The sequence below is a fragment of the Cuculus canorus genome, chromosome 2 (assembly GCF_017976375.1).
Source record: "Cuculus canorus isolate bCucCan1 chromosome 2, bCucCan1.pri, whole genome shotgun sequence".
Lineage (NCBI taxonomy): Eukaryota > Metazoa > Chordata > Aves > Cuculiformes > Cuculidae > Cuculus > Cuculus canorus.
This window is the reverse complement of record NC_071402.1, coordinates 120,718,333-120,745,815: the sequence shown is the minus strand read 5'-3', so window position 1 is coordinate 120,745,815 and position 27,483 is coordinate 120,718,333. Positions and strand designations below refer to the sequence as shown.

At 38.4% G+C, this 27,483-nt stretch overlaps 1 protein-coding gene across 2 annotated transcripts in view; it reads left to right on the top strand.

The window, feature by feature from the left end:
- LOC104067569 (ubiquitin-conjugating enzyme E2 E2) overlaps positions 1–26,785 on the top strand; it is a 222,487-nt gene extending 195,702 nt beyond the window's left edge. Inside the window, exons 6-7 of one of the 2 annotated variants that reach the window (XM_054060049.1) lie at positions 2,106–2,173; positions 19,901–26,785. In XM_054060049.1, coding sequence (XP_053916024.1) covers positions 2,106–2,173; positions 19,901–19,939 — 107 coding nt within the window. In that variant the 3' untranslated portion in view covers positions 19,940–26,785. The remainder of the gene's footprint in view (positions 1–2,105; positions 2,174–19,900) is intronic. The other variant, XM_054060050.1, reaches the window with a different exon arrangement.
- Positions 26,786–27,483: the final 698 nt, after the last annotated feature.

Genomic DNA, 27,483 nt, shown 5'->3' with positions numbered 1-27,483 from the left:
CTGCAAAGGTTATATCAGTTTTAGTCCTGTCATTTTCACTGTCTACTTTCTAACCCAGTGCAGTTAAATGATAGAGAAAGAGCGAGGGAAAGGGTGAGGGAGAGAAAGAGAGAAAAGGAAATGGAAAAGGAAAAGGAAAAAAGGAAAAAGGAAAAAAGAAGAAACCAAAAAGGAAAAAGGAAAAAAGAAGAAACAAAAAAGGAAAAAACAAAGGAAGAAGGGAGTGGAAGAAAGAAAAAGCTTTTGCTAGGAAAAGTCATTAACCTCTGGTTGTTAGAGGGTTTCTACTAGACAGTGGGTAACTCTAGGTATTTATTTTTAAAAGTTCTTGGTGTTTTTCCATGTGCTCTTAGTTCTTTATTCTTCATTAACTTGAAAGTCTACAGAATTCCACCTTGATAATTCATCTCCGCTGTCTCGTTTCAGTTCTCCCTCAGAAGTGATGCTTCAACAGGTCATGTTCCTCCTCTGGTCATAGAAGTCACTTATTTTCTTTCTTGAGACACATCTATTCACCTTTAAACTTCAAAGAAAATGCTCAAGATGTTCCATTAACTTATACCTATATCTAGTCTCTGCCTATACTCAAAAATAGATTGACCTTTTAATCATCAATTATCATCAAATCTAATACCTATGTTCTAAGTCTGACATTTCTTACACAATCTGTTCATTCAGCTGGACTGGGGCTATACATGGGACAATTAAATAGTATTCTTGTAGTTATCATAAAGGTTAATTTCCAACACCTGTTCTTACTATATATTTTTAATACAGTACTCTATTTATCACAACCAACTATCAAGAATATCTAAGTCCTACATGGATATATTTATATTTCCCTTAACACTGGTGAAGGAAATGCACATACAACTGACAGCAGTACCTACTTCACCTGGGACAGCAGTAGCCACGTTAGCTGGTCTGATAGTAATATTTCAGAAGCATATGACATTAGCAGTGTAAAGTTGCTTGTCTCTTGTTATCCTTTAAACCTACCAGAAAGTGTAAGGCAGTTTGTGTCGCATTACACACAAAGTTTACTGTGGACATAGTTTGAGATTGAAGCATACATGTCCTCACAGTAAATGTACTTGTAAGAGTAAATGAGTTGGACGGATACCGCCACGTTAGCTTGATGTGAGCCCCATCAGTTTTTATAGCAGGTGCAGTTGTTCAGCACATCTGAAGACTACTTATGTTAAAAAACATCACTATGCATATTGTGGTTTTCAGATATAATGTAACTGGTTAGAAGCATATAGGCTGGTGTTTTACTAGTACTGCCATGAATCATGAATTTACTAGATGGTTTCATACTTTGTTAACCCACATTAAGTAACATGGCTGTGCATTGTAATGACTTGCATTTATCTAAGCATAGATAAACAGAGTCAAACAAGATCCTAAGATTATGGGGATCTTTACTTGTCTCACTAAGGGACATGAAACATGATTTCAAGCTTTCTTTATATCAGTCATTCTTATGTTTTGCCTTTATTTTCTCAGAAACTTCATTGTTTTCATAACAGAGTAGCTATAACTGGCAGTTTTGGATAACATACTATTGTTGTTTTTCTATTGCAATTACAAGTTATCCATGTCATTTGGCATGATTTAGATTTGCCTTTTTTCTGCAAAAAAAAAAATTATCACCCTTTCCTGCACCTGCATGAGGGTGCTGATATTTAGGAAACTTTAGAAATGGGATGCAGTTATTACAATATTCTTTTTCCCTTTTCTTTTTTTTTTTCCCCTTGTTATTTTCCTAAAGGTTTCTAAGGTTCTGTACTGTTACTGCTGAGAGTATAAAATCCCAGTTCTGTCATCCTTGCATAAAAGGATTCGATAGTGTAATTTAATGCGTATCTTTCATCCTCAATGGGATCTAAAACAGCACTTTGGAGAGTAACTTTTCAACATAAGCATAAAAGCCCTCAAAGCCTGAACGGTATTTGCCCTGCTACAAAGCTGTTAAAATTGCTGCTATCTGTTTCCAGGACCTTTGCAAAACAGGAGTAGATGGGGAGATTTAAGTCAGAAAATACGTGAGGGGAAGAATTGAAAGCATACTGTCTCAATTTCTCTGCTCGTTTCCCTTTCAGCCAGCAGTGTACACTTTGAGAGGGAGCTTGGTGTCCTTCTGCAATGCCACTGCCGCATCCCTCAGCAGGTTTGTCTTCAGCAGGCTTCCCTGAAGCTCACTGTGGGAGTCTCTCTGGCCAGGGTGCACATCTGTGTGCCTAGGAGGGGGCCACAGGGTACAGGCACAAATGCTTTCTGGATAGATCTGGTATTAGAAAGTTTTGAGCACCTCCACATTTTGAATTTGTGTTAGTATTCGGGAAATTTAAGCTTCATCCAAGTGCTTTCTTGTAGCAATTCCTTAATCTCTACCAATTTGCAGAAGGTGTTGACAGGTAAATCTAGGAAGTCCTTTGCCGTACTGCCAGGAGCTCCTGCCCCGTTGCACCACCCATGGAATTGCCTTCGATTGTCTTTACACTGGAAATCCTGTCTCCCACTGGGAGCCGTAGCGAGGCTGCCAGCCTACAACGTGATGCCCACTGACATGCTCCATTCTCCTGACTGCACAGGAGTGATTATCTGTGGAGGAGGGGCGCTAACACCCAAAACTGCTACAGCCGCTTGCAAAGCGAGCATGTGTCAACATGTTAGGATCCACAGGAATAGCTCTGTTTATTTGAGCCAATAAGCTCCAGCCATACCAATATGCATTTTAATACATTAATAGATGTCCGCTGTATCAATAAAAAAAATCTATTTTCAGAAATACTGTGAGATCTGAAAGCACTAGCCTGTCCAAAAAAAAAAAAAAAAAATCTAAGGCAGCTTAATAAAGGAAAATATAACATAGCTGTAAAAATAAAATCTGTTCCATGCTGGAGCATTTGGCTCCAAGTGAGGATTTGGCTGACTTATGGTCACAGCTCTGCTGTTTGGCTTCCATGTTCAAACTTTAAAATAGCTACTCGGCCTCGGGTAATGAAGAACAGGTCCATGCCCCTCGCTACTCAGAGACTGGATATATCTTTTTTCTCTCTGTTCTTCTATATATCTCGATCTAACAGGAAGCATGTATGATGTTTCTCCTCATCTGCTGCTTCACCGTAGCAGAGGCTGCTTTCTGTCAGTGCCAGTTCACGTCATATATTCCTTCTGCAATTTTTTAGACTTCCCAATTATCATTCCTTCCTTTTCCCTCACCCCTGTTTGTGAAGTGAATTTAGAAACTCTGGATGACAGCAAGTTCAAGGGACGAGCCACTTCTCATTTTCCTCATTCTTGTAATTTTTTTCCTTAAAGCCATAATCTGCACATTTTGCTACAATCAAAAAACTTTGCTTCAGAATCCAATCTGATTTTTTTCTTTCCCTTTTAGCAGCTTAACAGCTTTGTTCTGTTTATCAAAAAGGAGTCCTTGTCTTTCCTGTGCCCAAGTATATTCTACCCTGATTCATATGAAATTTTGTTTCTTTTTAGAACATTTTTGTCAAGACATATAGAAAGCACAGGAAAATTATAAGTACTCCTTCTGTAATAATCCAGAACATATTTCAGTAGATTTGTCAAATATGATGAATATTCTGGAAAATTACTGAAATGCTTAAAGAGTTGGCAAAACAATATTTCATTTGTCCAGTTTTATGATGCTGGCTAAGCCCTGCTATTTTGATTCTTCCCTGGCACCACAGGCTACCAGGTGCAACGTCACAGCACAGTACTATCAGACATACAACAAAATAATCTCTTTTTGCCATATATCCTTTTTGTAAGCAGCAGAGGGTCATGTAAACAATGGAATTGCTCTGTTGTCTGAGATTATTTATATTCTTTAGCTTGGAGCTGTTTTTCCATTTTCTTCAGCGTTTGTATACTCTGCTCTGTCAGGAAACAGGTAGGTTTCTGCGCTGTTTCAGCACAATGGAAAATGCTCTCTTTGTATCTTGAGCAGGAAAATATTCTATGCTGTGTCACTCGAGCATGGCAACAAGTAAGAGATGGTAAACGAAAGTTAGAGAAGTGAGGAATCAGTTCATGAAGTAATATTTTCTGGTGTGTTCTAAGTTGCAACATAACCTTTCTGTCCCTTTTAAAATCTGTGCCTTGGGTTGTCTCCAAACAAAACGAGCTCACTCTGGAGGCTGTTTCTTAGCAAATAAAAAATGATGTAGTGTGTGGTTGTCTTGGTGCTGCAGGACTGGTAGAGTGTTTTAAATAAAGGCCATCTTAATAAGTCGTCCTAAAGAAGTGTGAAAGGAAAATGCAGCACAAACCTGATGGGTTTTATTATTTCTGCTCTCAGAATGACAACGTCACAGACAGGATTGCCTTGGGAAAAAAAACATCACCATTAACTTTATTCAGATAAGCGAAACTATCCCATCAGTTGCAATAAAGTTCTCTTTGCCAGAAAGTATATGTTTATCTTTAAATATTCTGTGTTCCTGTTCTATAGAATCTGCTGTACATTTTTTGAAGTAATATGTACATATTTGAACTGATAGTATCATATATTCTACAGATGATATTTACAAATCCTTGATAGTCTATCACTGGCTTCTCTTTCCATTCCTTTTAAAAGGTACCTGTACCATACTATAGTATGGATACTGTACTAATTGCTCTTTTATACTTTGACTCACTTATAGTTTCTCATATTCTTAGCTGGACACAGAATACTAATATGTTAAAGACACTTAGACACCTAAAGATGTCAGCAGACAGCCAGCAGTGTTTTCAGTATTTCCCACAGGATTTAGGCATCCAAAAGTCCCACTAGGAGTCTCTCCAGACTGCCAGGAAGAGATTTTCTATACATCTGGTCTTTAAATATTTGCAGACACATACACCTATATGTGTTACACTCTGTGGATGTTACTTTCAAACACGAAATTAAACGTATGTAAATGCAGGCAATGCAGCAGCACATTATGAAAATCATGCATAGATAAGCATTGAAAGAGAATTAATTTGCTTTGCCATAAAGAGATGATGAAAGCTTTTACAAGATTTTGTTCTTATCAATTGACTAAGTCCCCTCAACATGAACCCACGACTGTGGGGATTATTATAACAGCAGGAAAAACATTTGTGAACTGTCATGAGTAGTTCTCAGGAAAATATGTCTTGGAGTATCTCCTAATTATGTGTGCAAGGGGAGGAGGCTTGGATCGGGGTTACTTTTTATGTTGGCCTAATTCTTTGCTCATTTCAGTTGCACATTGGCAACACCTTATAGATAGAAGAGCATAGTTCATGACCATACATGCATTTCGTGTGTTTCAATTTAGGCTATTAAAAGCTCACAGACATCATTAAAAAGATTATCACAACCATAGATAGAAGTAAGAGTTCAGAAATATTTAAACTCCGCTTTATGGTTTCAAATGTATATAATCTGTTTGAATATTTTTTTTTTCTCTGAAACGTGTCTGGAGTTATGTACATAAGACTATTGGTGGGTTTGTGTCGTTTAGAAAGTGAATGATACAGATTACTTTTTAAAAATAAAATGTACAATCTGGATTTTGTGGTATCCGAGGCATAAAGCAGTCACTAGCCATAGCTCCAGATACCAGTCACACACACGCACTTACCTTATTCTTTCTTTATCCGACCTATCTGTAACTCGACAAAGAATAATCACTAGAAGGAGGATTATAGTCATTCTCTAGTTGAGAACCAGTACTACTCGGTTCAGTCAGGTGCATTGCCTGTAACTGCTCAGTGAAAAGTGTAAAATTCCCTCGAAGCACTTTACTCAAACAGCAGTATACCAGAGAGGAAATTCCCTCCTAACCACAGCTGACAATCAGATTATGTGTTGAAGCCTGAGCAGTAAGAGCCGTTGCAATGATAACTTAGGTGGTGCCATGACTACTGTGTTTTCTAATTCTTCTTTCATTTTCCTAAATTATCTTCTAATATGCCTATACTAGGCTCTTGGATGTATTTTAACTGTTTGGTGTATGAAGCATCAACTTCCTTTTAACTTCTCCTAAACGTGGTGGGGTTTTGTGTTCTTTTCTTGCTATGGAAACAATAAGCAAAACCAGTTTTTCTATAATCTTCTTCACAAAATTACCTGTCACACCTTATTTCGTCTTTTTTTTTTTTTTTCCCCCCAGAAGAGTTAATTCTATATTTCAACCATTTATTGGATGGGAAAGGTTTGACCAGACTGCTAATGATTTCTTGTCCTTTTCAATAAGTTTTCTACTACTATTTTGTTTTTAAGACAACTAGAGAAAAATTGAACTTCAGACATAGTAATACCCAACCATCAGTTTATTAAGTGGCATCTGATTAAATCAGAGACTGACTAAATTCCAAATCAGTAAAGAAGCTTTGTACATCTGTGTCAAGAAATAAATGTAAAGGGATGTAAATGGCACTCATAAGAGAAAAGAGTCTTGTCACAACCCTGAACTGTCCCTAATTTTTATTATTCCTCAAAACAGGCTTCTAGAACATACAAAATTCAGTCTTATCAAAAAATGGAAGTAAAACTGTAAAAATATACCTATCATTTTGATTTTTTTTTTACATGAAGTTTATAAAAGCTATCTGATGAATATACGCATAGTGGTTTTAAAATATTTGTGCATTTCTGCTCAAGAAACACAGGGTTTCTCTGAGCTTTACCTTAAGTACCATTAAATTAAAAGTACTTGAGAAAATGCATGAGTGATGGATGCTACAAATGCAAAAGGTTACAATTAATTTTCCTTCCAATAAACACATGTAATTTAAAATATATAAGTGGAAGTTTCCTATGCCCATTTTCTCAGAAAGAAGACAGGTAATTTAATGGATACATGTAATAAATCATTGTGTGAACCGAGACCAAAATAAGTCATCAATGTTAAATGTCTAAAAATGTAAAGCATTTAAATGAGCCTAGTAATTATTTCTCATATATAAAATACAGAATCCTAGCTTAATCCTAGCTTTGAATGAATTCCAAGATATAAAGTAAACTGCCTTTTACTTTCAAAATACACTCCCATTGTTTACAGTCATTACATGTATTTTCTTTGTTTCATGCAGGTTTTGTCTAGCCAATATAGACATGTCCTTAATTACATTGGAATCTTTTGAACAAAGCATATACAACACTTTTGGGCTTAGCCAGTGCTACTGAATATATTTTTTCACTAATAGAACTGTATATATTTAAGGGAAAAAGTTATGAAGACTAGAAAATCCATACATTTAGACATCATATTTTACCTGTATTCCTGCACTTAATTTTCTAATGTCATAATAATTTAATCTAATATTCATTATTCCCAATTAGTAAAAATAGCTGAAATCTCAGCTGGAGTAAATTGACATCAATCCCACTGAATTTTTTTACCCCAGATTTTTCATTTAGACTTTGTTCCATTTTACTAAGTGGGGTTTTCTGTCAGTTCTTTTTTTCCCCTCTGTACCTTTTTTAATATGAAGGCAAGGACAGATTTTGAACTTTCTTGTCATAGGTTTCTAACTGCCTATGAACCACCTTCAGAACCCTGATTAGCACAACTATTTTAAGGCTGCTCCTTCCTGTTCTTAGACTACAATTATTCTTGTTCTACCATAGAAATCACACTGTTCCATATTCTTTAAGCTCGTCAAAAGAAGCCTCCTACATTTAGCTTTATAACAGGGTTGCGAAAAGAATATAGAATCAGTACTGAAAAGCAAAATTTTTAATCCTGGATATGTCTGTTAGCTAGTAAATCATTTAGTCTCTTAGTTTCTTGAGTAAGATTTCAGAAATTAGTATTCCTGAGTCATTCAGATTCTACCTTCAGAGATGATTTACACTACTGAAAGACACGTCTCTTATTTTGCATGGCTAATTTTCTACATTATTCAGCAGAAGGAGGAAACGGTTGTTTGTTTTTTACAGTTTTGCAGATCTATCAAAGGCAACAAATAAAACAAATTATATGCAGTGTGTGTTTCAGAATCCCTGTTTTCATGGCAAATTAAGTTCAGGTGCACTTGCTGGAGTAGCAGACAGTTACTTAAATAGCAAAATGTATGGTGTAATTGTCCTAAATTTAAGGATGCAATGTACTGTAAGATTTCATATTCATATGGGATACAGAAATAGAGCTCTGATTAGTAAATTGTTTGTAGTATTTTCCATCTGTACCGGGCTTAGAAAAAAGGCCTTTTATGGAAGGGAGCATATGCAACTTGAAGATGAATTAGATTTCAGAAAATTCTCAAGGGCTGCAACCCTCATCACTTCAGTCTTTATAATACCGATTAGGTAAAGCAGCATGAAAGTAGAAGTTGCTGAATGGCACAGTATTATACTAGCATCAGGAATGCCTTCATGACCTTCCATGTCTCTTCCATGTCTACCTTGTACAGTTTTTCTCTACAGCTCAGTCTTAGGTTTTCTTATGTCAGTGTCTGCAATCATTTCACAAAGCGAATGATTATCATTTCTTCAGGCATGACAGTGCAGTCAATACGACCCCTCACACAGGAAGGGTAGTATTTCAAAATTAACTTATTTTTCCTGTTACCGAATATGAAATTATTGCTGCAAATATCATAAATTCAGTCTTTATTCAGCGTTGCCATGTAACTTCATTGCAACTAATGCTAAACCTGTCTACCTGATGAATGCTAATTATTTTGTTTAACCTGTTTTTCCTTCTAGTCCTATTAGAACTTGTTCATAATTAAGCCTAATTCTATTCATGCTCTGAAGTTAATTTTGAAGTGGATAGTCCATTTGTTTACTAAAATGAGGTTGTTTTCTCACTACTTTCTCATTTCTCACTCATCGCCAGAGCTCACACCACCCTGTTACTTTTATATGACATCCCATGTCATCTCAGTGATCAGCCTCCAGAAATATTGCTGTAACTGGCCCATAGCAATCTTCAGGGCAGGTTGGCACTCTGTTTTTCAGGCTTTCTTGAGCCGCTGTGCATTGGCAAGAGCATCTTTCTTGGATGCCTCTTTTGGTAGGGCAGTATTACTGCAAATTCTGCAGTGCTTGAGGGATCAGACTTCATCACTCTGGACTGTCAGAAAGCTGTCAAGCTTACAAGTTAACAGTCAGAGTGACTCCAGATGTTCCTGTTCCATACTCTGCTGAGATGTTATCTATTTCCTACATTTATAGTGCATTAGGTTTTTGGGATGCCTCCTCCAGACTAGTATGGACTACAGATGCAGATGGCAACATGAGACACAGTCCCAACATTCGATCACACCATCAGACTCAAATCCATGCCTGCAGTCCAGGAGAGCCTGGAGAAGCCAGCCTCATCAAAGAATGGGCTGTACTGACAAAAATCCCAAACAAATTAGTTTCCAGGCATTTTCTTTCCACAGCCTCTTAATGCAGATATAAACTTAGACATGTCTGAGCCAGATACAGCCTGTGACTTCCTTGCACATGTTCTCTGGGAGAAAGGGAAGTATATAGAGGGAATGGAGTGGCCTGGCTATACTTCAAGTTATTATTGGATAACAGTAAAAGGTGCGTTGATGCAAGACATACCTAAATTCCTATTCCTGTTCCAAGGGATGTTACACTTGCCAGGGGATTTCAGGTCCCGGTCTATGAAAAAGGGTTGCACTGGTCTTTAGTAGGGGTAAAATTCTTCACCAGCCCCCCTTCCCCCTTTTGTAAATAAAAGCGTCTTCTATTCTTTTGACATTTTGCATGGGATTCCTAATAACAGTTTTGGATTTAAATGAATCAAATTAATAACGAGATTTAATAGAACAAGAAGGAGAAAATCAGATTAAACCAAAATAAGCGGCATTCTTAACATTTGTAGGCTTTTCTGGTTACTTCAAGGATTAAATGCAATAAAGGAACAAAGGGATAGATTCAAGAGCAGGATTTAGATGATTCCTACATCTAACCTACAATGATCCTTATGTGTTTAAGTTGAAGATTTTGGTATTGCTTACATTCAAACCCTTCTCCTAAAAGTGAAGATGCCTTTAGGATTTATTTTTTCTCACAGTGTTTTCTAAATGCTGTGAGAGACCAGACCATGCAGTGACACTTCCCCCTCTTCCTGTCCCCCGCAAATCCACATGGTAAATGTGGATCCTGTTGGACTTCATGGTTTTCTTGCAGAGTTATCTACCTCTGGTACACATGATGACAGGATGTCTAGCACTAGTACAAAGTATGGACATGGGGAACGCCTTTACACCCAGCTGCTTTGGAATTAAATTGTTTGGGATGTGTAAGACCCATAGGTCACTCCTTTGCCTTGAGGTGGTAATTGGTGGGAAGTTAGAAGAGACAAATCCAAAAGAAAACCGATTTTTTCCTTTAAATGAAAGATATTCTAAACACACTGGAATTCCTATGCAATACCTGTCCCTCCCTTCAGACAAAAAAACATCCACGGTGTTTTTCTTGAAATATAGTTATCCTATGGATACATGCTGGTTACATTATGGATCTTAGCATTTCATTTGCCTGACAGCATTTTGAGATTCGAGTGCTGCGTTTTCCTTATTATCTACTTGCAGTCATCTTCCATAAGGTAAATGCGTATTGGTCTTACTTTTTCTGCAAATACTATCAAGCCATTTACCATGTAATCTCTTTCATATCGAGTTCTTATTTACTGACACTTTTTTATTAATTTTTTTCTAATAACAATGACTGTTCCCCAATTGAGTTCATTATTATGAACGTTGCTATTATATCTGTGCTTTTAATTTTGAGACACATCCAAGCATCAAAGTGAAGTGTGTTATTTCAGAACTTTAATTGTTCCAGCATGCTGGCACTTCTAATAGGTGCGTGTTCTTCCTTAATTAAACACAACTCTTCAAAATCAGTACACTGTGCCTCGTTGATCCATAATTGCTTCAGCTAACTCCCAGTCAGCCAGTGAAGTTTATAGAAATCCTGCTAAAAACTGGAGAGTGAAAAAAACCTTACTCTTTAAACAAGAATGATTTCCCTTGGCAAGAACAGAGATGAATCACTGCCAACGCTTTCCTTTAAAAGCCATGTTAATAAAATCGGGCCAGATAATACTCCTTATTTCTGAAACATCTTTTTCTTAGGCAGCCTCATATTTCACACAGATCTGTGGTAGGTAGCCTGACAGCAATCAAATGTAAGTCTAGAGAGAAGAATGAATTTCTCCTTCCATGTAGCTAAAATGGATATTTTAGTAAATGAATGTTTTCTAAACTGGATTTGCAAAGCTCTTTTATTTTTGACAATAGATAACGTTTTCCTCCAGACAACAGTTTGGACATTGGAATCAAGTCACACATGCCTTAATATTTGTATAACTTCAATCATTGTATGAACAATTTGACAGGAAATGTGTTTCTGACAGTTGTACAGAAAAAGAATTTAAAGTCACGTTGTGAATATCAGTCTCTGCGATGCACATCTATACAGACACATTTCCCACAATATCCAGATACCTCACAATTTTTAGCATATATATTCTCAGAATATCTGAGTGATGGAGAAACATTAGTCCAGTTTTACAAATGGGAAACCAAGGTACCACTGTAAGACCACTTAACTTTCTTGGAGTCATCACGACCTCTTGTGAACTCTAGAGACCAAGAAGCAGCCTGGAGCTCCATCTCTTGCAAGCAGTGTGATATGACTGCTCCCCTGCTTGCCTACCCAGACATGCACCGTGGCTGCACTTTGGCTGTATAATGGTGGAACGAAACCTCAGAGTCTTCTGTGTTTTATCTCACCCTCTATTTCTTCTCTGCACCTCTCTGATTTCTCCCAGGAAAAAGACCTCAGGTTTATAGCTAGAGAGGTGGCCAACGGCTGGATGATTGAGTGACCAGGACTATGAGATGTACAGGTGAACACAACTTCAAAGGAAGCCTCGTGCAAATCTGTAAACCTCCTTTAGATCTGCATTGGCACAGTGACCACTAGGAGGGCTTTTCTATGTGTGGACAAAACCTTTAGGCAAATTTTTGCCTTTAAAATTACACAGTCTCCAACTACAGTATCTATCACTATTTTCACGTAGTTCTGTAGATGCAGAGGTGCTTGGCGTAAACACTCGAATACCTTTCCGAAGATTGTGTCTGAAGTTCTAATGCATCTGTCCTGTATTTCCTTATTTCCCATGCGATACCTAGAAAGACAATCCTGGGTTTTATCTGAAACTGGGAAGAGACATAACAAAGACAGTCTTTGTTTTCTTCTGACTCCGACACATGCGATCACCTTGTATCTAAGAATGCTATGTCAGAGGATACCTTACTGCACCTCGTGTTATTTTTCTTCGGTGAGAGCAACCCTTGAAGATCATATGGTTACCCACTTTGTCCAATCCATGTTAACCATAGCACTCAGTCTAGTGAAGTATGTGAGCTCTAAGGCAATTTCAGAAGTCATATTTTGATATTTTAACACACTGGTGTAGTCTGTTTATATTAGAATTTTCCTATTGAGTATTAAGATGTGACCGACCAAATCTGCAAAACTAGTTCCTGAAAAGAGTTCAGGGGAGAGATGATTATACTACGTATAGTATGATTTCTGCTGTAAACCGGTCACTGAAACGGATATTAACTTCACTGACTTCTTTCCTAGCAGACCTTTCTAGGATTTGTTCCTTTCTCCTCCAAGGACTACCTTTTTTCTTTACTAAAACAATTCATTTTATTTGTTCTCTTTTTTAATACCATTTTTATTGATCACTTTACCATTCTTCTGTACAATTTTCAAAGAGCCTTGTAAATGGATAAATACATTCCAAATGGATATTTGGAACTACGATTTTATGGAAGTCAGATATAAATTGTAGTTCAGCTTGTAGGGTGTGTAAAGCAATTCAGAGCCCTTTGTTCTGACTTGAATCACTCTGTTGTTCCAGTTCATATGTGTCTGTTGATCAGACTTCCAACTGCGAAGCTAGGTTTATTGCCGCACAAACAGGGATTAGTGCTGCATTGCACTCGTTTTCACTTATGCCCTGATTTTGAGCACTCTTTCAAAGGTGAAAGATTTGTGGAGTAATTCAGTGTGCCACTTCACCTGCCTCTGCCTCCAAAGAATTACTTAGACTGGGTATTATTATTAATGTTAGCAAAAGAGAGCAACACTGCTGCTGTATAATCACTGGAGGGTACTGTAAGGTATTTCATATACCTAATTTTCCACATCAAGACTCACAGTATCCCTGACATGGTCTTCTAGGAGTTCATTAAGTTTAAAACAGGTGACATGTGGCAAACTATGGAAACTTCCTGGGGCAAAGTGACACTATAAATAAAATTACTCACAAACAATTAATCTTCTCGTAATCCCTTCCTCTCAGAGTACTAAATTATTCTATACCATATTTGGTATAGCGTGTCTGACACTGCTTTTGTCTGCAGTTTTTGCTGACTAGTCTTCTCGTAACAGTAGCCCAGATGCCACTGAAAACAGCATAATAAAATATAATTAGCCACAAAACAAATTTTTAAAATTGAATTTAAGGATGGTTTTGGTGTGCATCAAGCTGTCAGCGTTTGCTGTTAAGAAAACTGGTGTTTCAGTGAATTAGTAGTTTCTACTTTCTCCCTTCAATCTTAATTTATTTTTTTTTTTAGTGTGCCTTTTGGGATCTAGTTCTTAAAGGTTGGTATGATATTAAAACTCACAAAATTTGGATTTATAAAACTTGTCTTTCACAGCAAGCTAATATGGGGATAATACTGTCCTGCACTGCTACCACCAAACAAAATGTAATTAATGAAAATACGAACTTTTATTTTGGAGAGATTTAATTAATTGCCTGTGCTGCTGTATAAAGATATGACTCCAAGGCAGCACTTGGACTTTTCCTAAAAAAAAAGTTAAAAAAACCCAAGCACTCCCATTTTTTTCATTCAGAAAGCAATACAGCAGAATATTTGGAAAGAGAGGTAGGCCTAAAAAAAAAAAGTATTCCATAAACCAAAATCTCTTCTAAATGTGTAAGTGAAGTCCAAATAACTAAAAAAGCACTTATTTTGTTCTGCCTTTCACACAGCCTGTCCAAAGAAAGGAAAGGAGATTTATTTTTGGTGACTGATGCTTCAGAACAGGTAGTTCCATAGAGCTTCTCAATGGGATGCCGGTCACAGCTATGAGAAAGGTGGTATTTATAGCTCAGAAGATGGAATAAGACCTTTTAAGTTGCATCTAACTTTTGGAAATTCTTCCAGTTTAATTCTGCTTCGTTAGCTGGAGGCCAGCTCTTACAAATTCCCCCTCAATATGGAGCTGAAGCTAAATCTGAACGAAAAAAAGAAAGTACCTTGTAAATATTTGGCTGGAGAAACTGAGATTTTTATAAGGCTGTAGGTCCTTTTAGTTAGCACCTTTTAAGGTGCTCCAGAAATCTTTCTGAGAACCCACTTGTGATTATGTAATAACTGGCTCCATCAGCTGTTCTCTGTTAAAACTGTAAAATATTGTAATAGAAATATAATTCTACTTTATAAATGCTCATAAAAAATACACATAATGCATACAAACACCCATAATGTACATTTTAAGTCTAAATGTGCCTCTCTCTAACCATGTTGGCACTAACAATTGGAATTTCATTGCGTATCATGTGGCTGATGGAAAAGGCACATTGAAATCAAGCTGTTAAACACACTATCTGCATTTTTTATTTCACTAGAGTGTGTTTGCTGTATTTTTAAAGAGAGCATTGAAAAGCCCGGATGAACTCTACTTTGAAATTGTTATTTGCTGACATAGAAATAGCTGTAAAAATACAAGTGGAGAAAAATACAGAATAGCAATATATTTTCATTTATTTGCGGGGAAAGTACTTTTAAAGAAGAATTATAGTCTGTCTTCTGAATTATAAAGCAGTATAACTAGCATTAAACATCGCTGAAATTTTGTAATGACCAAACCTCAGCTCATCCAAATCCCCAATAGCATTAACTCCCTGGAACTGGGCTGTAAATTTGATTAGCCTTACAACAGACATGAGATACAAATGTTCTTCCTTAAACAGTCATATTAAGTGACTGCAAAAGATGACAAGGCATTGTAGAGCAGCACATCCAACCCTTTTTAAACCAGGGACAAACTCCAGCTTGCCCAGCTTTTTACAGGGTAATTTCATGAATTGTAATATAACATGAGGATTACATATGTTGAGGTAAGGGGAGATTTAGCAGCTGCAGTCTTCCTATAAATCATCCAGAAGCTTTTCTTCATACTTCATTCTTTTGATTGGTATTTTCCATGTAAGCTACATTGCTGAACCTTAGCTTCTATCCATGCTTGTTTAATTTGGTGCCTTTTTAATAGATTTTTATTACTGTTGTGTTGTCGTCTAAAGTGAAATTTGATGCTGAAATTCCTGGTAGGTTCAGTTTTACATGGAACTAATCAGAGTATTGGATTACATTTTTAATTTAAACGAGCTAAAGGTTATAGAAGTGTCCTAGGAGGAGGAACAGTAAATTATGAGACCTTAAAGATTTCCAGGTCAGTGCAACAGATTTGCAGCAGTGTCTCTGGTGAGCTGATAGTTTGCACCACAGCGTGACTCCCTCAATAACCCACACGTGGCTATTGCAGCCAGCACCACTCGTAACACTGCTCCTGGGTTTTGGTGCTGCCAAGTGCAGCACACAATTGCTCTGCCTTGTCCCAACTTCTCCAGCCATGGGTGCCCTGAAGGATGGGATGTCCATGCGTGCTTATGCAGCAGGGAAGGACCTGTGCGTGGGTGGTGCCACCTGGACTCTCAAGCCAGGTAGGCACAGTGTATCTTGTGATCTGAGATGTCCCAAGTACATGCCTCATGCCAGGCCAGGAGTTGCAGAGTTGTGTTATCGTTATTTATCGTGGTTTTATTTCATTTCTATCACTAGGTTGTTCTCATAACACATTTCTGGCATAGCTTTATATTCTGATCCCCTAGTTTTCATAGTCATTTGGATGCAGTCCCATTTGGAGTGAATTTCTAAAATGAACTTTGATTCACTGATGAATCACATTACTTCTAAAACAAAACTAAAATAAAAAAGCTAAAGTGGTTTACTAGTTATGGAAACAAATTTCTAACATGGAGAATAAAACCACAGATATATACAAATGGAAAATAAAGAACAGTTTTATGGTAATGAGAAATGGAAACACAGGAAAAGTACTGTTAGGAATTTTGAGATTCCTTTTTATCTTTTAAATAAACTGTATACACAGCAGTTGTTTTTTAAATACATATTCGGCCCTGCTAATGGAGATTTCACAATACTCCTTAATTAGTGCAACCTGGCTGAAAACCAGGTCATGCTTAGCCATGTACTACTTAGTTTAGAGAACGATTGTTTTTTTCTTATATTTGGTGTATTGTAGAACTTAGACACTATAACTGAGGCTTGTGCATCTTGGGAAATAGATATTTTAATTGTTTTAATTAAAGTGCTTCAATTTATCTTATAATCTCCATTTTTTGCATAGCAATGGTGATTCATGACTCATTAAGTGTTGAGAGATCTATGTTCTGGGCCTGCTGGCCGGCTCCCTCCTCCACCAGGGACAGAAGTTGCTTGGCTTTGTACAGGCACAAAAAGAGACCATTTGCAGTGCTGGAGTTCACACGCTGTTCTTATGTCCCTCAGTGCAAATGCGGTCTGCTGCATTGAATTGCCCAGTCTGTCACTGGTCAGGTCGCTCTGATCTGAAGTTAAAATTTCCCTCCTCACCAGCTGTCCTTACTTCCCAAACAAAACTGTTCTGCCTCCTGATGGTTTTACAGCTTCACAGGAACTGCTAAAATAAGCCAGCTCTTCAAACACCTGTTGAAGAGTCCTTGTTAAAATCCTCATAAATAACTACGTATAATGCCAACACACCTCCAGACCCTCTGATGGGGATGTGAAATAACTGGGCCATTCTGGCAATAACTGCTTGTTCCGTTTGTTCAGTTTGAGGTCTCAAATGAGCAAGTTTGGCTCATTTGGGTGCAGTCCCATTTGGAGTGGACTTGGCTTCGCCAAACTGGGTTTGTTCTTTTATTCAATATTATGACCAATAAAAAGTAGAGCCAAACTGACAGATTGCAAAGAACAATGTTACTACTGTTATTACCTAGAACACCTTTTAGTAGTGTCTGCTCAGCAGCTGGCTGTGGGTGCAGCTGGTCCTGCTTCTGCTACAGCAGCCAAGGACCTCTCTTTGCTTCGTCAGTGCTGCTTTGCAGACAGGCAGATACCCATGGAGAGAGGCACTGACTTGAGGGAAGCACTCTGAGATTACAGGTGATTTACAGGGAACTCTCTCTGTAGGAATTTACACACCTATAACAAAAGCTCTGTAGACTTGAGGCATCTTGCAGGCCATCACCTTCGTGCTTTCCCTATCTGCCAAACAAACACTGCAAAGACAAAGGGATGAGCATATGGACAACTAAATAGCCCAGTTCCCTACATTACTGGACTTCAACTTATTTCCCCACTTTTTTCTCAAGAACTCCTCTCACTGATTCACACACCCCATGTAGTAGAAAGCAGAAACCCTCCTATACTGGGAAGATTTAAGACAAAGAGTCTGGACCTTCCACATCCTTCCAAAGGTGTACATTGTTGAAATACTTCCTTGATCCGAAAAGGAAATAGAAATGGAAATCCACACCAGGAAACCAAAGATTGTAATCTGTCATCCAGGACTGGGGATTATATGATCCTCACTACCCTTTCAATAGATCGAGGAAGGTGATTTACAGCTCTCATTGTGAAAGACACATTTTCGCCGAAACATTCATCCCACACATAAAAGACTTTCAGATTTGAACTGGGTAAAACTTTACTACAGCACATCACTTTTCACTGACTCACATAAGGTTTTATAAAGGTCTTAGCAGCAGCACTTTAAATACACACTAAACCTCATTAAGCACTTACCGCATTCCAGATGATAATGCCATGATATTCTTGCAACCCATTACAGCCAGATGCCTCAGAGGCCAAACCTCACCTTTCCCAGCTGCATGAAAATCAGCATATCCATCAAATTTTTCTCCAAGGATTCCTTTCAGGTTCAACCCTTAGTCTGTCTTTCTCCATGGATCTGTGAAAATGTTTCTTCACACGGTGGTCGGATCCAAGGAGGGTGTGGGAATTCATAGCAGTGCTGTCAGGCTCATCCCCGAGCTATATTACACTATGACAAGGTTTCCCTGTGGCTGCTCCCTAAATTTTCTGCTGAGAGAAATTTTGCCCTTTTCCAGTTTCCCGAGTTCCCCATTTACCCTACAGTGCTTCTCAAATCTCATTCCAGCCATGAACAACTTTGCACTCCTTAAATACCCACAGACTGTTAGCCTCCTATTTGCACAGAACAAAATCCTTCCAGTAATCCCCTATATAGTTCTTCTCCTTGGCTGAGGAGTTAAAGGTGATGTACTTTCTACTCTGAAAATTTTAAAATGGATCTTAGATCAGATATGCTTCTTTGCCACTCATGCATGTAAAAATAGCAAAGCCCAAACCCTGGTGACCTCTGTGGATATATTAAGATATTACAGGTAAGCATATGCAGTAAGTGTTTGCAGGTCTGAGGCTACAGGGAATTAGTACACCATAGTCACAGTGGTAATGTGCCTTATTAATTTAGTGGGTGCAAACTTAATATTCAAATCATAGCAGAAAAGTATTTTTTTTAATTCAATATTATTCAGTAATATTCAGTAATGTTAGCAGTAAGCCAATCAATTGACTTTTGGCTAAACCAACCTCTTTCTCCTACCATAAACTCTCGTCATCAATCAACAAACAAAAAAGCCCAGATTTACAGTGCTCTGTGGAAGCCCTGATATCTAATTCCAGGAATTTGGGGGGTTAATGATGCAAATGCCAGATTCAGATTATGGTTGTACTACGGAAGCTGAGGGTCTTATTATTCAATGGCACCATCGTCAGTCAACTACAAAGCTAATTATTAACTGGCTTTAATAAGAAAAGTTTGCTCCTAAGTCAGGAGCAAACGTGGTATTAGTGCTTCTGAACTTGCACAGTGTGGTGGTACAAACTCAGGAAATTTACTGTTGCCGGAGACATATCAAGAGTATGGGTCCCCCCAAAAAAGGGAGAATCTCTATACATTTTGTCTGCTTTAAACTGAGAGAGAAAAATGGTGATGACGTACAGTCAGTTCTGGGAAAGTCTTATCTTGGTTTATTTTTCTTAGAGGGCTGATTGTTTTTGTTTAATTATTTGTGAAGCAATTTGTAGATCCAGATTAATATAAAAATACTTTTTCAGGTTGTTTCTTCGTTTTGGAAATACAGAAATAGCTTGAGAAGACCAAATCATGCAGCACTCTGGCCATATAAATGCTCAGAAAGTTACCATAAGTTAAACCTATTCCCAAAGTTTTTACTTAACCATTGCTCCTTTGAAAATAGTACTGACTGCCCTAATTCCTGATCTTTCTTTATGCTTAAAAAATAAAGGTGTTAAAATAATTTAACCTGATAATAGAATTAGAGTCCATCCTCTTCTTAGTTGATAGTACAGGTATTTCTGAGTGTCTAATACTATAAATAAATGACATTGTATGTTTATTCTTATCACCTGAAAGCTACATTTACCACAAAATAAAATTATTGTAACTTTTTTTTATGTAACTTTTTTTTATGGGGCAAAATTTTAGAAAGTGCTTTTAGTTATATGTTTACCAGGAATGTGTAGCTAATTGCCAGCCAACTCTTCCCCATCTTCCTCTTCCTTTCTTCCTGTAGGCATGTGTGGTTTCAAAATGGGACAAGTATATGTAGGCACCTTGTTCATACAGTTAAACTTAAGAGAACTAAATGAATCCAGATCTAGGAATAGCTTTTTCGTCCTTCCAAGGCTGATGAGTATTTCACGGTTTGTGTTTCCTTTTCAGCTGACCCCCTGGTTGGAAGTATTGCCACTCAGTATATGACTAACAGAGCAGAGCACGACAGAATGGCCAGACAGTGGACCAAGCGATATGCCACATAGGAACCTACTCTAGGATTTGCTGGACCTGTGCAAGCACATTCACTAAGTGCATCAATAGCCCTTCCCTTCATTCTTATTTTTTATTAAATTTTAAAACATTTTGTGACAAAAGGTTGTCCTTACTTTCTTTTTGGTTTTATTTTTATTTTTATTCGGTTTGGGTTTGTTTTTTTTTTTTTGTTCTGTTAACTTGAAAGTTGTTTCCCTCAAATGTAGACAGGGAATTTTGGTTATCAGTGCAAAGAATGTTGGATCTGTAATAGTATAGAGCTTTGTCACAAAGCTTTGTATTAATGTGTGGGGGTTTTTTTCTTTCATGTGGTTTTGGGGAAAACAAACAAATTCAGAATTATATCTCGTTTCTACTTAAATGTAGTGTTTAGGGTTATTTTTTTGTACTGAAGTCTTTAATGGTGGGTGCATGCTACTGGGAACAAGTTTTGTATAAAAGCTTAAAATCAAGAATCACTGTGCATTACTAAGACTGTGTTTATCACTAGCCTTCTGTTTACCACACAAAAGGCTACTGCGTTGAACAAATTAATATGTATTTTGATTTACTTAAAAAAAAAAGTGCTTGTAAATTTCTTAGGGACCTGCCACTTTTGACTGTGGATCAGTTGATGTACACTTGTATTATTAAAGCACTCAATAAAACACTGTGGCTGATAAATGCAATTATTGCAAGATGGTGCTTTTGCATTTGTGCAGTATAGGCTGCATAGCCCTCGTGTAATACAACTGCAAGTTAAGCAACTATTTTTAGACAAAAAGTATTCATTTCTTCTCAATAATGCATTTCTTAACTTAGAATTCTTCATTGTGTCTATCTTTCATATACAAACATCTTCCAAATTTTAAGGCCTTTCTTTTGCATGCCAGTGCTCAGCTCAGCTATTCTGAAGCCTCTTGCTGCATCTTTTGTACTATGGCTTCACTATATCCATCTTGTTACATTTAAAATAGTTGGCTATAAAAATAGCCTTGCAGTGAAAGCAGAATATTGATGATGATTTTATACAGCAGGCCTCATTTTGCCTTTCTCCAGGCTCTTTAATTGTAAAACCAACTGTTAGTTAAAAAAATAAATGGAGGTTTTCAATGTGAAAATTGAGCCCATTGCACCAGTCATTCCCAGCACGTTCAATGGCAAGGGTATTTCTATTCAGATTTGACCTTCAGGCTAATTTTAGAGTATGCAGCCACAGGAGGAAAACTTTGACTTGGCTAAGGAACTGTGTGGGTGTTGCGATTTAGAAAATATATACTGTGATGCTGATATCTAAATGTTCTTTGTGTTGCAAGGCATATTGGAAAATCCCTGTCTCATGTAATTAAATGTTATGGATGTTATATACAGTGCTTGTCTGCCCTCTCCCCTCTCTCCTTTCCTTTTACCTTTAGAGAAGGTCTTATCTTAAACAAGATACATTACACAGGGATGGTATAAAGATACAGGGAGGCCCAATCCCATTACACTCCAACCGAACCAAGCGTCATGAAAACTAAAGCAGGCAAGGTGACACCATAGGGCCTCCATGCCAACCACTGCACTGCTCAGCATTTCTAGGAGGCTTTGTTCTTCTCTCGATCACTTGCTAATAACTGAACAGACATACAGCTTGAATCTACTGGTTAGTTGTACTCTGTAATAGAAGAAGCTGGACGTTGACTTTGTTGTAGGTAGGATATGACTAACATTGACCTTACGGTAGGTGGGATGTAACTAACATTGACTTTGTTGTAGGTAGGGTATAACTACTGCCCCAAGAACCACAGGGATCACAAAGAAATAATCGATCTCCTTTGATCAAAGCAAACGGAAGGTCTTTTGGTGTCTGCAGAAGCCAACATTTTACAAGCCTGGACATGCAACATTTTGAGGCCAACAGATCCTAAATACAGATGTGAAAGAATAATAATACTTTAAAAATAAAACAAAATCCAAACCCCAGACTTCTGTGATCTACAACACCTTCTCAGAACAACTGTTACATGTTCTTCCCTTGGAAGTTGCTTCCAACATACAACTTGCCATGAAGTACCTCCGTGTCTGAAGGGAACCTTCCTGCTGTAAAAATACAACAAAGGGATAAAAAGGACTAAAAAGAACAACTGCATCTTGCCCAGCTGAGTAACTTCATTACTTCTCCTCTTATCCCATCTGCTGAAGATTCCTACCATAAAAGACTTGTATCCCCCGAGACAGCAATTAGTGGACAATTTCAGATTTCTTATGAATTACTTTAAGTGTCTGTGACTCTGCAGCCTTTATTTATGCTCAGCTGAGCAGAATGCAGAAATTTCCCAGGTACTTTTTAAACCTGCTTGAGAAAGAAGTCTTTAATTCTTATCATCATTTTTTTTTCCAAAATATATAAACAGAAGAGCGTATTGTATCTCTAATTAAGATGTAAGTGCAAGACAGCAGAGATACCTTGGAAGGAGAGTCATAGAAGTCTTAATAAATGTCTATTCTTAATTTATCAGCTCTTGCTTGCCCTCCTTACTGATCAAAAGCTGTGCAGTTTGAATTTGCAGGTGAGTTGCCCTCTGTGTGAAGCTGAACAGTGGCTTTGTCCTAGATAATATAAAACTACTGCCTTAAGAGGCACAGGGATCTCAAAGAAATAATCAGAAGGGATCAACCCACACTGATTGAAACAGATGCAAAGTCTTCTGGTGTCTGCAGAAGCCAATTGTTTGCAAGTCTGGCCATAAAACATTCTCCTCTATTTGCAAATCTGCTTTGTTTGCCTCCCAAGTAATTCTTTATTCTTCATCTGCTAAACCTGGGAAATATGAAGCGTTATTAGAAACCTGCTGTTGTCACAGAGGAGAAATGATCCATGCCCAACAGAATTCAATCTGCCAGCAGAGCCCCACTGAACAATAATGTTTTGGCATGCTCTCTTTTTCTTCTTTTTCCTACATCTAGAAAATGTTGTACAGTATTCTGTCCCACCTTTGCTCTTCAGATCCTCTGCAAATTTAGTTGAGTCTCCCTTCCTCTTTAATGCGAAATCAGCTTTCTAACTTCTCGGTGGTGAAGTCCACATGCTGCCCTCCTGCAACTGAGTATGAAGATCGTTCAGATGATTCAAACATAGTAAAATATATTAAATTGCATACAGTTGTCCTAAAACAGCATACAAAGAGCATCACTTCAACAAATCACAGTGTTTCTCATGGACACAGAAATGCTAAAACTGGATTACATTCTTTAAAGACATCTCGGAACTTTTCTGAATTCAACTTCCATATCAATTAAATAACATTTCATTTCCTGTAACCCCTGCTAAATTTCAGTGCCCCGTACCCTTTGACTTCATCTCAGATGAAGCAGAAGTCAGGGAACTCTCCAAACTGTATTTAGTCATTCAGTAATTACTGAAGTAGACTTTACACTCCTTGTCCAACTCACCAGCTCTCCAGAAAGTTACAGAACAACATAGCATATATCAAGGAACTCTCCAAGCTGTATTTAGTCATTCAGTAATTACTGAAGTAGACTTTACACTCCTTGTCCAACTCACCAGCTCTCCAGAAAATTACAGAACAACATAGCTTATATCAAGGTACCCAAAACTCTAACATTTCCAGAGACAGCATTTCCAGGCTGCTCCAGGAGTGAGTTTTAGCAGCTCATAATCCTTTTGATTACATGTGTTGTGGGTGATTGCAGACAAACAGTTAAAATCCATTAAAACCAGATGCTGTGCCATGAATAAGGCAGGAATAATTCCTCTTCTAAGATCTTTCTTAAGGTTTTCATATTGTGAGCTGCAGATGGATACACAGTTCTACCCATGCCCAAATAACAGGCAACTCCTCACAGCCCTTCTTCGTGCTACCCTGCGCAATGATACTGTGTAAGTATAAAAGACCAGAGACCCTGAGCACCATAAACCCCCAAATTGGGCCCCTCTTCAAGGGCCTCTCAACCTTTTAAGTTCTGGCCTAATGCACGCTCTGAGTGCAGTGCGTGCCCTGAGCTTCTCCTTTAGCATGCTGTTACAGCACGCTCCCTCTGCTCTGGCTGTCTTATCTCAGGCATTAATCCCTCTGACTTAATTCCTCCTTCTCATTCACCCTTTCCTTCCTTCTGGCTGCTTTCTTCTGCCTGACTGATTCATTACTTGAAGCTGAGAGGCCACCCAAGATACTGCTCCCAGTTCATTTAGCTCCTCCTGAAGTTGCCTGAGCACAGTAATTCTTTTGTCCCCTGAAGACCATGCCCAGCATGTGCCCTCAGGCTCCTCTTCTCCCCTTTGCCTGAGGCAGTGCCTACTGCAGCAGGAAAAAGCAAAGGCTGCTCTGCTGGGGTACAAAGGTGCCATGAGATGATTCAAACAGTGCAGCAGCTCCCAGTGACTCCATCTCCAGTGTTATCCTGGGGTCCCTTTTCTCCCTTCCAGTTCTCAGAAACTTCTCTTGTCTGAAGAAAAAAATGCTCTTGCCCGCATTTTGAGTTGGGTAGACTAAAACAAGGAGTAAAAATTCTGGTACCTCTAAAGTCCAACTCTCCTGCCTTGGCAGCCACAATTCCTGCAGAGCCAGCTCTGCCTGCTGGTTTTCCATCCTCAGTTGCTTTTTCTTTTCTTCTTTCCATTCCCTTTTATTTCTCCTCCTATCTTTCCCTCCATGACATCAATGCTATGACATCAATCTTGTAGCTTCCTTCTTCCCTTTTCCCTCACCTCAACAAGGATGCTATCGAGACCATGTCATGTAACACTGAGCCTCCCGGAGCTACTTGAAATCCCTTGATTTTTAGGTCTTAGAAGCAAGAAAGAGCTTTGTATGAATTAAGTACTTACTCATTGTGCCACACCTGGCACTGGCTGTAAACTAAATCACTTCTCCCACACATGTCATTAGCAATAATGAAATCCGGGCTGCCCTGCCTCCTTAGCATGACATCCATATGCAAATGCATTTCCTCAGCTCAAACGATCTGCAGAGCCAACGCATGGCTGCTTGGGAAGCTTCCAGCAGCCTCGCTCAGGTCACAACTGGAATATATTTGGGGACTACTATTTACCGGGAAGAGTTTTATGATACTTTTAAATCCATCATTCTGCACCCTAAATCCATCTTGAACTTTAATAAGGACCCACAGGACTTTGGAACAATGAAAAGGGCAAAGTAAAACATGCCTTTCCTGTCTGCTTCGATTATGAAAGAAAGTAGTCATGGGCTAATGGAAGGTTGAAATAAAGACAAGGATACCAAGCCATCCACATCCTTTGCAAGTCCTAAATTAAAATAATCCCAGTGTAATGGCTAAGTAAAAGCTGAATTTATTTCTATAATTTTTCTATAATTTTTGCAGAACTGAATCAAACAAACAAACAACACTGTTCAGGTGTCCCAATAGTATCTGTGAATAGTCAGATCATGTATTTCTAGGGAAACACTTTCACTGGGAAGAGCTTCCCAGCACCCTCATGTACTCCACTCCTGACGGGCTTCACGCAGGGCTCCCCCCTTGGCAGTCCCTTGGGAAACAAGGGCTGGCAACAAGCACCTCGGGTCATTCATTATTGTCACTGCTTCTCAAATACACTCATTCACAACAGGCATTTGTTGCTGCAGAATCAGTACTGGGATCCCCTTTTGTGTCGCTGAGGACCTTGGGGTTAGGAAAAACAAAGGGTCACACTTCAGTTTCTGTGAAATGCCTCCTTCCTTTGCAGTTGACTCATACCCTTTGTAAGCCCTGAATGGAGTCTCTTCACCGGAATGGAGCTCCTACCCCACAGATTTCAATACAGCCCTGCTCCGTTCTCCGCCTGTCATAAACCGTGGAAAGACAGTGCCTTGGAAACACCTTGGTTGTAGCAGAGCTTAACTGTGCTCTTGCCCATCTTCAGACTCTTCCGATTTACATTTCTTGGACACATCTCCATGATAAGAGCCTTTCTCTATCAATTCCTCAACACCAAGGATCTTGAAAAATCCTGTTCCTTTCTTCCTTTGGGCCACTTGCCACCTTCATCCCTGCTCCTTCTCTGCTGCTCTGCATTTCCTAAATCTGCTTCATCACTCAGGCTTCAGGGACCCAAACCCCTTCCTAAATCCAGCAACAAACCAAACACCAAATTCACCTCTGCTCCAGGCTCCTTGCAGTCCATCGCTGTCTTATCACACTGAGCCGAGCAAGGGAAAGCCCACCCCACCACCTGATATTGCTGCCATCTTTTCCAAACAAGGAATGGAAACCTGTTTTATTCTCTTTTATGTGAAAGAGCAGTTACGTCTCTTGGTACTTAACACTCACACTAAGGCACAAATACTCTCTGCAGATCTCCTGGTCTCAAAATTCACAATAACACTCTCTATTGATCTTCTAGGAATATTGTAAGTAGCAGCAAAATAGTTTGTAATAAATGCCCTGAATGTTATGCAACTCACAAATAGAATGAAGCTTTCCAAGAAAATCTGTGTGCAGTGGGAACTTCATCATCTTTTACACAGGAAAATAACTGTGTATTAAAAAGTCTTTCCTGTTTCCTGTTCTTCTTCATTATGTGTTATCTACCCACTAATCTGTTGCTGCAGTTTTAAAAGAACATCTTCCTGAAATCTACTTAGAATTTAAAACCTTATTGCAAAGCATCAAAGAGTAATAAAAACGTGCTCTGTCATATCAAGGTAATCTAATCAGAAAGGCTCACAGAAGTATTTATGTACATACATCTTTATGATAATTTAATAATTGATAGGCTTACAGAAATAATCTTATTCTCTTCTATTTCATAATATACATCACGAAATACAATGTTTCATTACTGTGTACATTTGCCATTTTATCTATTTAAAATAAATACAGATTTGAATAACTTTAATCAACAGGTTTCAAGTCGAAAAAAATAATTACTTGTGTAGTGTAACACTGTGTGGACTTACTTGTCTTATAAAAACATTCCCATTTTTAACTTTTTTCTTTTGATTTGTATAAAAGATCAAGCAAAGTCTGCAAGCAAAAAAATAACAGTAGTCACTTGAGCCCTGCTAATGTGCCCGATGGAGCTGCTGGGCATAATGACTCTCTAATTTTCAGAGTGGCACTGAAACTATGGAGGCAGAAGGACAAGAGATGCAGTCACACCCCAAGAAGAAATGAAAAGAAAAATAATTACAGAAATAGACACTGCACTCACGCACAATAAATTTCCTCCAGCAATGTATACATACTGCAGCATCCCCCTTAGGTCAAAATGAACTGTGCTAGCTGCAGGACGCTAAACTGTTTGAGCAAACATGCTGCTGCACCTCATCCAGATCCGACAGCTTCACATGGGTCTCACTAGGTGCCCAGCTCCTGGTTGTGCATGGGAACAGGTAGTGTTGGGAAGTCAGCGTGTTAAATGGCAAAGCCAAGGGAGTTGTGACTTCTTCCTTACTCCTGGTCCCACAAGGACAACCCCTGCAATCCCCGGTTACAAGGCTTCTGTCTCCTCCTCGTAATGCCACTCATCA